The sequence below is a fragment of the Leopardus geoffroyi genome, chromosome B3, assembly GCF_018350155.1.
Source record: "Leopardus geoffroyi isolate Oge1 chromosome B3, O.geoffroyi_Oge1_pat1.0, whole genome shotgun sequence".
NCBI lineage: Eukaryota > Metazoa > Chordata > Mammalia > Carnivora > Felidae > Leopardus > Leopardus geoffroyi.
Window position 1 is genome coordinate 55,879,558 of NC_059337.1, and position 12,561 is coordinate 55,892,118.

The 12,561-nt window shown below is 36.2% G+C and overlaps 1 protein-coding gene across 5 annotated transcripts in view; it reads left to right on the forward strand.

Moving 5' to 3' along the window:
• MYEF2 (myelin expression factor 2) overlaps positions 1–12,561 on the forward strand; it is a 39,568-nt gene that overhangs the window by 18,281 nt on the left and 8,726 nt on the right. For 2 of the 5 annotated variants that reach the window (XM_045449822.1, XM_045449819.1), the window contains 7 exons: positions 524–625; positions 2,114–2,164; positions 2,458–2,526; positions 2,770–2,868; positions 3,159–3,221; positions 4,939–5,147; positions 5,227–5,278. In XM_045449822.1, coding sequence (XP_045305778.1) covers positions 524–625; positions 2,114–2,164; positions 2,458–2,526; positions 2,770–2,868; positions 3,159–3,221; positions 4,939–5,147; positions 5,227–5,278 — 645 coding nt within the window. The remainder of the gene's footprint in view (positions 1–523; positions 626–2,113; positions 2,165–2,457; positions 2,527–2,769; positions 2,869–3,158; positions 3,222–4,938; positions 5,148–5,226; positions 5,279–12,561) is intronic. The other 3 variants (XM_045449821.1, XM_045449820.1, XM_045449823.1) reach the window with 3 other exon arrangements.

The following is a 12,561-nucleotide window of genomic DNA, read 5'->3' on the forward strand; positions in this document are numbered from 1 at the left end:
TCTCAGAAATTTCCTCCTGTGTGGAAAATAGATGTGAAAACACTTAAGGTGCCATATAAATAAATATGTCATGGACAAAACCAGGTAATGTAACATTTGTTTTATTCAATATTTTGTTTTCATTGTTGACTTTTTAGTTGGATTTGAACCATCTTAAACGTAATTCTATTTTAAGTGGTTTTACAAACTCGAGCAAGATTCTCATTTTCAGATATGTATACCATTTATAAGGTATATAATATTATTCAAAATCCTCTTGGTATTTGATTAGTCCTTTTTAGAATGCCTTGAAACTAGGATAGAAGGTAGGTCTGCTTCATAAAATACTTCTCATTAATAAATGGTGTTATAGTGAGGCTTCTTCACTGTGTTGCATTCTGATGAAAACAAGAACCAGTGCTCTTATTTGCAAATTTGCAAAATTTTGGCAATATTACGACAGGCATGTAGCTTAAAGAATTTATTTAGTGCCAGTTAGTTAATCATATATGGGCTGGTAATATCATTTTCATTTGTGTTTTAGGTGGTCTTGGAGGCATTGGAATGGGACTTGGTCCAGGTGGACAGCCTATTAGTGCCAGCCAGTTGAATATAGGTGGTGTAATGGGAAATTTAGGCCCAAGTGGTGAGTATTCTCACTTTCTTATTTCTTTTTAATGATACATTGCTAAATTTATAAAGCTTACATTTACTAGTTTGTAATAGTGTTTAAAGGATTCTGTTTTATAGTTGAATATTTAGGATGTCATTCAGCCTAAAAAAAGAATGAAACCTTGAGACCAGAGAACATGAAATAGAGTGAGCAAAGGTCAAGAGGGTTCCTCTGAGGCAGCTGTGTTGTAGCTAGCCGTTTAGCACTTTGGATTTTAAAATGTCTTTGAGGCAGGAGGAAAATGTTTAACATAGTGTCTCGTGTATCATGGATATACAGTATTTGTGGAATGGCTGAAATGCTACCCTATCAAAAGCAAGTTAAATTTGTATTTATAGCTGGGAAGGTAGCTTTTCAGAGAGCTGTTTGGCTCTTTACATGGACTAATTTACAGTTTATCTCTGAAGATTAGTTTTTAAACCTTGTGGTTTCAGAACCCTTTTATTCTCTTCCAATTTGGTGGCGGTCCCGAAGTGCTTTTGTTGACATGGTTATGTTTGTCAGTATTTACTGTGTTAGGAAATAAAACTTAGAAATTCAAAAATATTTACAGATTTATTTAAAATAACAGTTACCGACTTGTATTAACATAAATATAATTTTTAAGAAAATGTTTTATTTTCCGTTACAAAGTATTAGTAAACAGAGTGGATATCTTTTTGGATATCCCTTTAATGTTTGGTTTAAGGCAAGACAGCCATGCTGTTATATCTGCTTCTGCATTTCGTTTGTTATATTGCATACATCATGTAGTTTCTGGAAAATTACACCTTATATTCATGACAGAATGAGAGTAAACAGTCAAATAATATCTTAATATTACTTGATGAACAAAATAGTTTTGATTTATTGGACCCCAGACCATACTTTGAGAATTGTGTCTTAATTGATAGAGTACTAAATGCTCTCAGATTCCTGTTTTTTGCTGAGATGCTATAGCTAAACTTTAAAAAATCAGTGTAGCTATGGTAATTGGTCTGAATGAAATAGAAACTTTTATTCTTAGGCCCTCCACCTTCCTAAACAAAGGCTTTTTTATTCTTTGTTTTTTTTACTGCTCCCTTAGCTGCCATGTTGAAAGGAGTCCTTACTTTCTGACTCGATCTCTAAATCTGCTGTGGTGATACGTGTGTGTGTGTGTGTGTGTGTGTGTGTGTGTGTGTGTGTGTGTGTGTTGAAAAAAAAATGAACAGTTACCTAGTCCTAGATATTCTCTGCTTGAATGTGTGACCAGTGAATTTTGTTTTCTTATTTAATAAATATTCATAGAGGCCTTTTTGAAGACTCATGATTAGACAGCTGCTGTACATAGCACTTTAAAGCCTCACACGTGTGCCCCACTGCTTCTCTAGCATTCCATCATGACTAGACCAGTGGTATCTTTTGCTATATTGCGTTATGTCATTCTTTAGTCCTAAAAATAAGATTGACTGAACGTACATACTATGTATTTTATTTGAGGTATGGGAATGGATGGTCCAGGTTTTGGAGGAATGAATAGAATTGGAGGAGGTATGTATAAGCATTTGTTTTTTGTATGTACCCAGTACCATGTTTAGTAAATTAGAAGCTGTGTTGAGAATTCTAAGGGAAAAAAAAAGTCATAGTTTATTGTTGGCTCATATCTAAAGGTTGCTAGCAGAAACTGAGCCTAGTACATACTTAAGAGATGGGAAATGATGTGTTAAGCCCCTGCACATGGTAGAGTGGATGAAGAGCTTACTGGTGAGACATAACATTTACAACATGTACCTTTCAGCTATATAGCTAATAGTCAGATCTCAAAATTAATCTTTATTCCGTAGGAATTGGGTTTGGTGGTCTGGAAGCAATGAATAGCATGGGAGGATTTGGAGGAGTTGGCCGAATGGGAGGTAGGTAAATGTAGGAATGGGCACTGTAGAGGTCTCCAGAGGGCATATGGGGCATGGCGGGTAGGGACAGGCATAACAGGACGGGGGATATCATATGGCATGTGAGGTAAGTTGGTAAATCACAGACTTTTTGGTATTTGTGACTTTTGTTATCTTTTCAGTTTACTTTCATTATGTTCCTAAATGGATTACCACGTACTGATACACTTGAAAAAGGGTTAATTTGTTGCATAATCTTTACAGAGCTGTACCGTGGTGCCATGACTAGTAGCATGGAGAGAGACTTTGGACGTGGTGATATTGGATTAAATCGAGGCTTTGGAGATTCCTTTGGTAGACTTGGTAGGGCTGGCTGCATATTTCTCCTTTTCCTTTTTGCAGATTATGTTTTTCAAAGTCTGTTTCCTTTTTTCCTGAAAAATTGGACATTGATAATGTTTCATGTAATTTATTGATGAAAACCACTTTAGGAATTTTAATGTACTAGCTCTCTTTTTCAGTAAATTACATATTTGAACCTATTTTTAGAAGACTTAACACTTTTTGGTTACTGTACAGCTGAGAGCATAGTACCTTGGGAATTTTAAAATATGATTCTTCCAATTAATTAGTATCTTTCCATCCTTGTTTAGGCAGTGCAATGATTGCAGGAAGAATAGGAGCTTCTAACATGGGTCCAGTAGGATCTGGAATAAGTAGGTTTAAATTTTACTAGAATTTATTCAGTAGTATTTGAGTGCTTGCAAAAGACTTTGCAAGAGTAGTTATTATAGTATAGTAATATTTTGTTCTTATGTGTTAATATGTCTTGTCATAATTTAGAGAAACTTTGAGAGTTACTGAGCTTTTCTGTTTGATCACTGTTTGAAATTTCTAAACTAACTTTGAATTTTACCTCTTTGACATTTCTGAACTAACAACAGAGTATGTGTTAACTGTCAGCTAATCCAAGAAGCTTCGTTCCAACTGGGGAATCTGGGGATTTCCTTGATCATGTGTCAGGAGGAACTTTTGCTTTAGCACCAACTTTGTTTCCTTGCCTATTGTCTACAACTGCTGTTGGTGACTAGCTTATTTCATGTGTGAACATCTTGTCTTTTGCCCCTGTTACAGCACCTCTAGAGACTTCCTGAGGTTGAGAGCTAAGGTTGAAAGAGATGCTTATTTCCTTTCCTCTTAAACCTTTCCTGTGATAGAATCAAGAGTAGTTGGGGAATGCCACATTTCTTCCACCTGTTTCCTCTACCACATTTTAGGCCTTATGTTAAATCTTAAAACATGGCTCAGTTTTTGATATCTGTTGCTTACTGAGCCATGTCTCTGTGAGCTCTCCATACTTTATTGACTCCTTTAATTGATTGAAACCTCGCAAATAGGAAATACAGCCTACTTAAAGTTTTCAAAGGGCAAATTCAGAAATCCTGTCAGCTGAAGATATTTACTTCCATTTTACCTTGCTTCTCATTCCTTTTCATCATTTTTTTCATCCTTGGCCATTTTCCCAGTAATCATAACTTCCCTACTTTCCTTTTTCACCTCAGTGTTTGTACTTCTGTTTCCCTAACTTTAGATTTGTTATTCATAGAAAGCCAGTGTGAGGGTGGTTAATTTTTGAAATTTCTCCATATGGGGATATTAGGTACAAGAGAAAAGAAAAAGTTTTGGGAATGTATAGGATTGGAATAATTAAAGGGGACTCAGTGCATAAGAATAAATTTGGTATGAGCTATGAGTTAAATTCTCAAGCTCTGGCTAGAGGGGTGTGATTCCATGTTTTTCTATCTCCTTAAGTTCTATGTAATATTGAAATTAAAAGTTAAGTTTTCTGTGGTTATTGAAAATTGAATTGATATGAAAAGAGAAATTGCATGTGAAAATACTGAAGATACTGAAGTGAAAACAATATTATGTAGGAGAGTATGATAAGAGCAACAGTTAATGTATTGGGAGTCGTAATATATTTTTTTGTTTTAGCAGTTATTACACATGGTATTAAAAAATAAACATGATAAAAACTATAATGTTAATGGATAAAACAGGTAGATAATTTACATAACTTAAATGATGTTATTTTATGATTGGAATGGAATTTTTTAGAAGTATATATGTGTGATGTATTAACGTAGCAGCTAGAATTAACAGATTCAGTTAGCCATTAACATTCAACTAACTGAATGTAGATCAAATTAAATTCTATTTCTTGGAAGATTGTTATTTTGTGTGTATGAAAATAATTCTATGTTTATGTATTATCTACTTCTATAAATGAATTAATTTTTTTCTCCCTTTCTTTCTCAAAAATGATTCTGTCCCTCCTCTTTCCTTCTTCCTCTTCTTTCTCCTTTTTCTTCCGTTTTTAAAAAAACACCAAAATTCCCCAACCCCCCCCCCCTTTCCGTTCTTGAAATCCAGGTGGTGGCATGGGTGGCATGAACAGTGTGACTGGAGGAATGGGGATGGGACTAGACCGGATGAGCTCCAGCTTTGATAGGATGGGACCAGGTATAGGAGCTATACTGGAAAGGAGCATCGATATGGATCGAGGATTTCTATCCGGTCCAATGGGAAGCGGAATGAGAGACAGAATAGGCTCCAAAGGCAACCAGATATTTGTCAGAAATGTAAGCAACTAAACGTAAAGGATACTTAAAATTATTTTTTTCTTTGTATATCTGTTACTAATACCTTTTTTCATTCTAGCTGCCTTTTGACTTGACTTGGCAGAAACTAAAAGAGAAATTCAGTCAGTGTGGTAAGTATACTAATGACTGCAGATGTGATAATATTGATTACAGAGGAAAAACTGATTTTAAACCTTTAAACACTGTGTTTAGACCTTACCTGTCCAGAAATCTGTTCCTGGATAGTATGACAGGTCTAATTCCACTTGAAATAAATTATGCTGCTCTCCTCTGACAAGGAGCAGTGCAAATTACTTCTAAATAACAAGATTTAGAGTAGAGCCTGTCATTGTCTTCTGTGGAGAAAGAGAGGGCTTGCTTTATTACCTGATTTTTGAAAGGTTAGTATATCATCATTGCTTGCGTTTAAAAAGATTTTTTTCTGTGGAAAGTACTAATGAAGGGTATACTTATTTCCTTGTTTATAGTGGAGTGCAGTGCATTGCCACCATGACCCCAAAATGCTGACATCCAAATGATGTGGGAGTCCATCGATGAGACCCATTCTGCACATTGTTTCCTGTACAATACAGGAAACTCAGCTGATAGCAGAGAACCCACTGCCTGAAGTTCCTTAGATGGGTACATTCTGGTGGCCCTTCTAGCTCTTTTATAAACTGTTCTTGGCTGTGATGGGCACTATGTACAATCTTGATATGTTCGTTAGGTCTGTAGAAGATTAGGTGGTTTTACTACTTGAAAAGGGGACTTTTGCTGCTGGGAGAAATAGTGTGAGTGGAACAGCATAACAGATTTCCTGCCAGTATTTTTCTGCTGTTGCATGGTATCCCAGAGACTCTCTGATCACAATAGTAAGCTATATGGGTGGCCTGTTGTGATGAAAGGAAACTAAAAGTGGTACATTCAGTTCTTGAGAGTTGAAAGAAAGTTAAGAGTATCTGGAATATATATTTACTTTTTTTGAGATCACGAAGGGGATAAGTTTAGTGTTCTCCCACAAAAGTAGCCTTCAGCTCTTCTCATAAAGTGGTGGTGATCACTTAGGATTACGTGGATATCATCTGTGTTCTGAGTACCTGACTCTGTTGTAGTAATCTATTCATAGGTTGTTTTTTTTTTTTTAATGTTTATTTTTTGAGAGAGAGAGAGTGTGAGCAGGGGAGGGGCAGAGAGAGAGGGAGACACAGAATCCGGAGCAGGCTCCAGGCTCTGAGCTGTCATCACAGACAGCTGATGCGGGGCTCAAACCCACGAACTGTGAGACCATGACCTGAGCAGAATTTGGACACTCAAAAGACTGAGCCACCCAGGTGCCCCTGTTCATAGGTTTTCTTCCCTCTTAGATAGAGGCTTTTGATGCAGGAACTGCATTGTTTCATTCTAACATTTTTCATTGCCTCGGTATATATAGGAAGAGTTTATTAAATGTTTATGAGTGAGTTAAGTATTCTGAGCAGATCTTCATTCATTTATTCAGTTACTTATTCATTCAGTGAATCAGTCTACAAATAGTATGTTTTTGGCAGTCTGCTTGTCATTAGAATTAGACATACAAACAGTGAAAGATGGTATCCTTGCCTTCAAGGAACATGCAGTATGAATCTGTCAAAGATGTTCTGTTGACTCCTTTTGTTGATTATCTTTTTTTGGCTTTCATGTATATTCAAATAAGAGAAACTTAATGTTTTTTAATTGTAAAAATGTTAAAAATGAGGTAACTATTAAAACAGTTACCATGAACAGAAAACAGAATTGTAATGTTTTCCAGTGTTGGTAGTGTTTGTAGGAGTAAGAGGATCTATCAGGATGAGTCAGCAGCATCTGGCCATGAACCCCATAGACTGCAAAAGAATGGACATGTTAGGGCCTTAGTGAATACATCAAATGAGGAGCAGTGGCGGCAGGTATAGGTCATATCTGTTGTAGTTTCAGTGAAAAAAAAAACAGCGCCAAATGAGATAAATGACATTTGTCAAAGTAGAACTGAGACACGAAAAGAACAAAGTGTAGTACACAAATGACATTACTGAAAATGTGACCAATATTAATTTGACTTTTCTTTAGCATATGTGTAGCAGGCACATTTCTCTTTGAGGTCACATGTGAGCAAGGCTTGCAGCAACTTTGAGGTCTTGTATGGAGATTCTTGTTAGAGTGGCATTGATTTGATAGATGGACATTAGCAATTCAGACGTTTTCTGAAAGGAAAAAAGTAGTATCCAATTCTACATTTAAAAAATGTGTACAGCATTTTAGCTAATAAAATGAAAGGGGGGGGGGCGCCTGGGTGGCTCAGTCAGTCAAGTGTCTGACTTCATCTCAGGTCATGATCTCGCAGTTTGTGAGTTCGAGCCCGGCATCAGGCTCTGTGCTGACAGCTCAGAGCCTGGAGTCTGCTTTGGATTGTCTGTCTCCCTCTCTCTATGCCCCTCTCCCATGCTGGCCCTCTGTCTCTCTCTCAAAAATAAATAATCATTAAAAAATTTAAAAAATAAAATTATTTTTTAAAGAAATTATTATTCTTTATTTTAGCTCTCTTAGGTCCTTTATTAATCTGTAGTATCGTGAGTGTAATGATTTTTCTTTTTCTTGTCAATTCTATTGTAAAAGCTTCTGATTTTTATTTAGATTTATATTAAAGTAATGCCATATTTAAATAATTCCCCACCATCTTCCTCTTTTTAACCTTAAAATGCATTGATAGTAAAGAAAATAAGTTATGGGAATATAGAGTTAAGTGTTCAGCTATTGGCAACTATGGAAGTTACCTGGCTCATATGAATTGAACTATCCATTTTTCTGCCACAGCACTTTATTTTCAAATCTTAAGAGAGTTTTTTCTTTCTTAGTATGAGAAGTTTCTTTCTAACCTGTTCCAAGTCAATAGTGACCTCTTTCACAGTAAAAGTCAGTTTTGTTGTTGTTTTTTTCCCCCTTGAGCCCAAAGTGAGTAAGTATATCCTTTTGGTTGCTTCTTAGTAAAAGTCTAGTGGTACTCCATGCATCTTCCCCAGACAGTCTCTGTCGGTAAATGGCTCACCAGCAAAGCCCTCTGCTTACCAAATGTCTATACAAATCTTCCTTGACTTACAATGGGGTTACATTCCAACAAACCCATCCTAAGTTGAAAATATAGTAAGGTGAAAATGCATTTAATTACACTTAGCCTACTGAACATCATAGCCTCACCTAGCGTACCTAAAACAAGCTCAGAACACTTATATTAGCTTATAGTTGGGCAGAATCATCTAACACAAAGCTTACTTTATAATAAGGTGCTGAATATATCATGATTATCATTGATTAAATATATATCATGAAGATATCATTGATTAAATACTATACTGAGTGTGAAAAATAGAGTGGTTGTATGGGTCCAGAATGGTTATAAATGTACGGATTGTTTACCCCTGTGTTTGCCTGACTTACTGAGAGTTGTGGTTCATGGCTGCCGCCCACTATCCCTAGTATCATACCACATACCACTAGCCTGAGAAAAGATCAAAATTCAAAGTACAGTTTCTACTGCGTATCACTTTTGCATCATCATGATGTTGAAAATTGTAAATTGAACCATTATAAGCTGGGACCATCTATAGTGGTTAACTGTCCTTGATGGGGCAAATACAAAGGCCAAGAAAATATATTTTAGGTTATACTACCTCAGTACAATATTTCTTCATACTTTGTAATTTGGGGGAAATTGTGTTCACATATCCCCAAACATAACAAGATGAAGAATGAGTGTAGTAAAATAGATCTTTTTTTAAATCCTACCCTATGTAATTCCTCAGTGACATGCATTTTTAAGAAGGCTGAGTATAAATAAATTAACTGAACCATTCAGAGTTAGTTGTAGTTTGTGCTAACGGACTCATATAGACATAGTCTTTCAAACTTGCTCCTGTATTTATTACACACTTTAGCTATACTCTGACTTGGCTTGGTATGAGGCAGGATCATAAGATTTTAGAACTGCAGTGCAAGGAAAGCCCGTTGAATTATTCCTGCTATAAACCATGTAAACAAATCTAACTTTGATCCCCAGATCTCCATTATGTAGTTTTCTGGATCAGTATGCTTGTTAACTGGCTAGGAAATAGAGACTTGGGTTAGATTTTATTTGCTAAACCACGTGCTGCTTCAAGGATGACTAGTCGACTTTAACTCTGGCATATTTTAATAGTAAAACATAATGCAGTAACAGTAAAAATAATATATGAAGAGCATTCATTGATAGTCCTTTTGTTTGTAAAGAAACACTAAAACTTTGTTTTTTGTCCCTTATATCATAATTACAGCTTCTTATAGAGTATCTGATTTTGCTTTTTTCTTTTGTGGTTATGTTACACTTTCACTTTGGTAATGGCTTTTAGTGAACCATTTATTTATTTTTGCTTTAATTTTGTCTATTTTTAGATAATGCTTTTATATCAGCATTTCCCAAAGCATACCCACAGGATGTTAATAGGCTGGATTAAATAAAGTGAAAAGGTTTCTTTCACTGCAGGATAAGTCATTTTTTAACTAGTATATGTAACAGCAATATGTTTGATTATTCTGTTGTACTGATTTCTCAGTGCGTACTATTTTGTCCTATACTATTATTAAAATAGCAGTTCTATTTTCGTTTTTCTTGGAATCACACAAGATCAGTAGATATTTAAGTCATTTAAGAAAGTCCTCAGACTTTGTAATATGTAAATATAGCCAAGGGGGTCTGATTTTAATTATTGGAAACTAAATTTTTTTCTCCTCAATTATTTATCTTTAGAAAAGTAAATTATCTCAGTCGGTGTTTTTATGGGATTAGGAAACGTAAAACGCTTTCTGGTTCTATGCCTTGTGGGAGTTTTGAACAGTCTTACCATGAAACAAGTATCTATAAGCCACTTTCTAAATTGCAGTTTTTTTTCAACGTTTATTTATTTTTGGGACAGAGAGAGACAGAGCATGAATGGGGGAGGGGCAGAGAGAGAGGGAGACACAGAATCGGAAACAGGCTCCAGGCTCTGAGCCGTCAGCCCAGAGCCTGACGCGGGGCTCGAACTCACGGACCGCGAGATGGTGACCTGGCTGAAGTCGGACGCTTAACCGACTGCGCCACCCAGGCGCCCCTATAAGCCACTTTCTGTAGCCTGAGTGTTCAGACTGTAAGAATGTGGAAGCATTTTGGTGGAGAGACCTTGTCAGATTGAAAAGCTGGGAGATCATGGTGGGGTCAGGAATTTGGGAGTCTGACTGTTGATTCCTAAACTGATAGAGACAATTTAAGAGAAGAAAAAGAGAGAGAGAGAAACTTGAAAGATTGAGACAGATTTTGCATGAGATAATTACGTATTTTCCTTTGAAGTTTTGAAGATTTCTTGGCTTGAGTAAAGCTTACTATTGCTAATAAAGCTGATGTTAAGAGAAGCCCTAAGTTTTTATGAAAGGTGAAAGTAGATAAGGAAGAACCTCTAACTTTAAAAGCCCTTGAGGGGCGCCTGGGTGGCGCAGTCGGTTAAGCGTCCGACTTCAGCCAGGTCACGATCTCGCGGTCAGTGAGTTCAAGCCCCGCGTCGGGCTCTGGGCTGATGGCTCAGAGCCTGGAGCCTGTTTCCGATTCTGTGTCTCCCTCTCTCTCTGCCCCTCCCCCGTTCATGCTCTGTCTCTCTCTGTCCCCAAAAAAATAAATAAACGTTGAAAAAAAAAAAATTTAAAAAAAAAAAAAAAAAAAAAAAAAGCCCTTGAAAATTCTCCACAGTAATCCACCGAAATCACTGTACTGTGCTGTCTTTGACCAAGGTATGCTTTAATTAAACCTGCTTTTTCCAGGTCTCAGCATTCACAATATTAAGAGGACTCTGGAAATTGCTCTCCATCTATCTTTAAAGTTTTTTAAAGTTTCATTTTATGTTGTTTATTAGAAAATGTGATTTCTATGTTTTTTGTTTTGTTTTAACGAATTGTAGGTTATATATTGTTTGAATTTACTTTAACCATGATAATGTAATTTTTTCTGGGGATTAGTCTTTTATAACTTCTAGAACAGTTAAAGGCTCCCTGGCCTCGGTTACAAAATCATGGTTTTGACTCATGACATTTATTAACTTGGATCATTTAGTTAGGGTGAGCAGTTGATTACCAGTTGGTTTAAAAAAATGCAGTAAGGGTGGGATTGGGGAAATGGTTGAAAAAACAAAAACAGAGTAGTCCAGGATGTTGTAGATAATAAATCATTCAGATCAAGATTTAAACAGAAAAAAAAAAAAAAAGATTTTCTACTCCTGCATTGAAGTTAAAATAGATCCTATCACCTGGGAAAGGGCTTATGCAATTTTTTTTTTTAAATTTTTTTTTTTTCCAACGTTTATTTATTTTTGGGACAGAGAGAGACAGAGCATGAACAGGGGAGGGGCAGAGAGAGAGGGAGACACAGAATCAGAAACAGGCTCCAGGCTCTGAGCCATCAGCCCAGAGCCTGACACAGGGCTCGAACTCACAGACCGTGAGATCGTGACCTGGCTGAAGTCGGACGCTCAACCGACTGCGCCACCCAGGCGCCCCATTTTTTTTTTTTTAATAAGGCTTTTATTATCTCCCTCTCCTTTTTTGTCCCTTTATAGAACTAAATATGTTTGGCTTTCTAAGTATGTTGCTAGACTAAAATTAGCCTGTAGTGATTTGGCCACTATATAATATTCAAGGAAAGGAAATATGGTAAGTGGGCACACAACTCTCCTAAATGTGTGTGGATCTGATGATAATACATCCCAGTTTGCCTGGGGATAGTCTCCTTTTCATCTGTTATTTGTGTGTAATTACTAATCACTCTCCATTTAACTCTCAAAGGTGTTCTGGTTTGGGTGGTGGATGTTTATGGATATTTTGTAATTTGATGAATGATTTGATGAATATCAGTGATATTACCTATATATGCAATAATTGTCTGGTTTTCTTCCTCCTCCTTGAAGCTTCTCTGAGGTTCTTCTTTGGGCCTTACCATCACTGTTACTTTTATTGATTTAATCTATGCTATCTCTTCCATGCCTATTTCCATAACCTATTTGGTACCACTCTTACACTGGAGTTCAAATTGTGGTATTGAATAAATAAAATGGCACTGTGGTTAATAAGTAGAATTAGTGGGGCCCTTTGTGGCCTGGTAAAAATTAAAATTCTGGGCAGTTGCTACTATTTGCAGTGGTGAAGTAATGAAAAGGAAGATAAAGGGAAAGGAGAGATTGGGGAGATTGTGCAGAAAGTGAAAAAAAATTTTTTTTTTCTAAAAGTAATTTTGTTCATATTTGTAAGTTTGTTATTGTGCATGGTGACTTGCTGGCATTTTGTGCTGTTTGCCTTGCTGCTATAAATTTACTTCAGAAACTAAGAATTTGATATAAAAGTATTT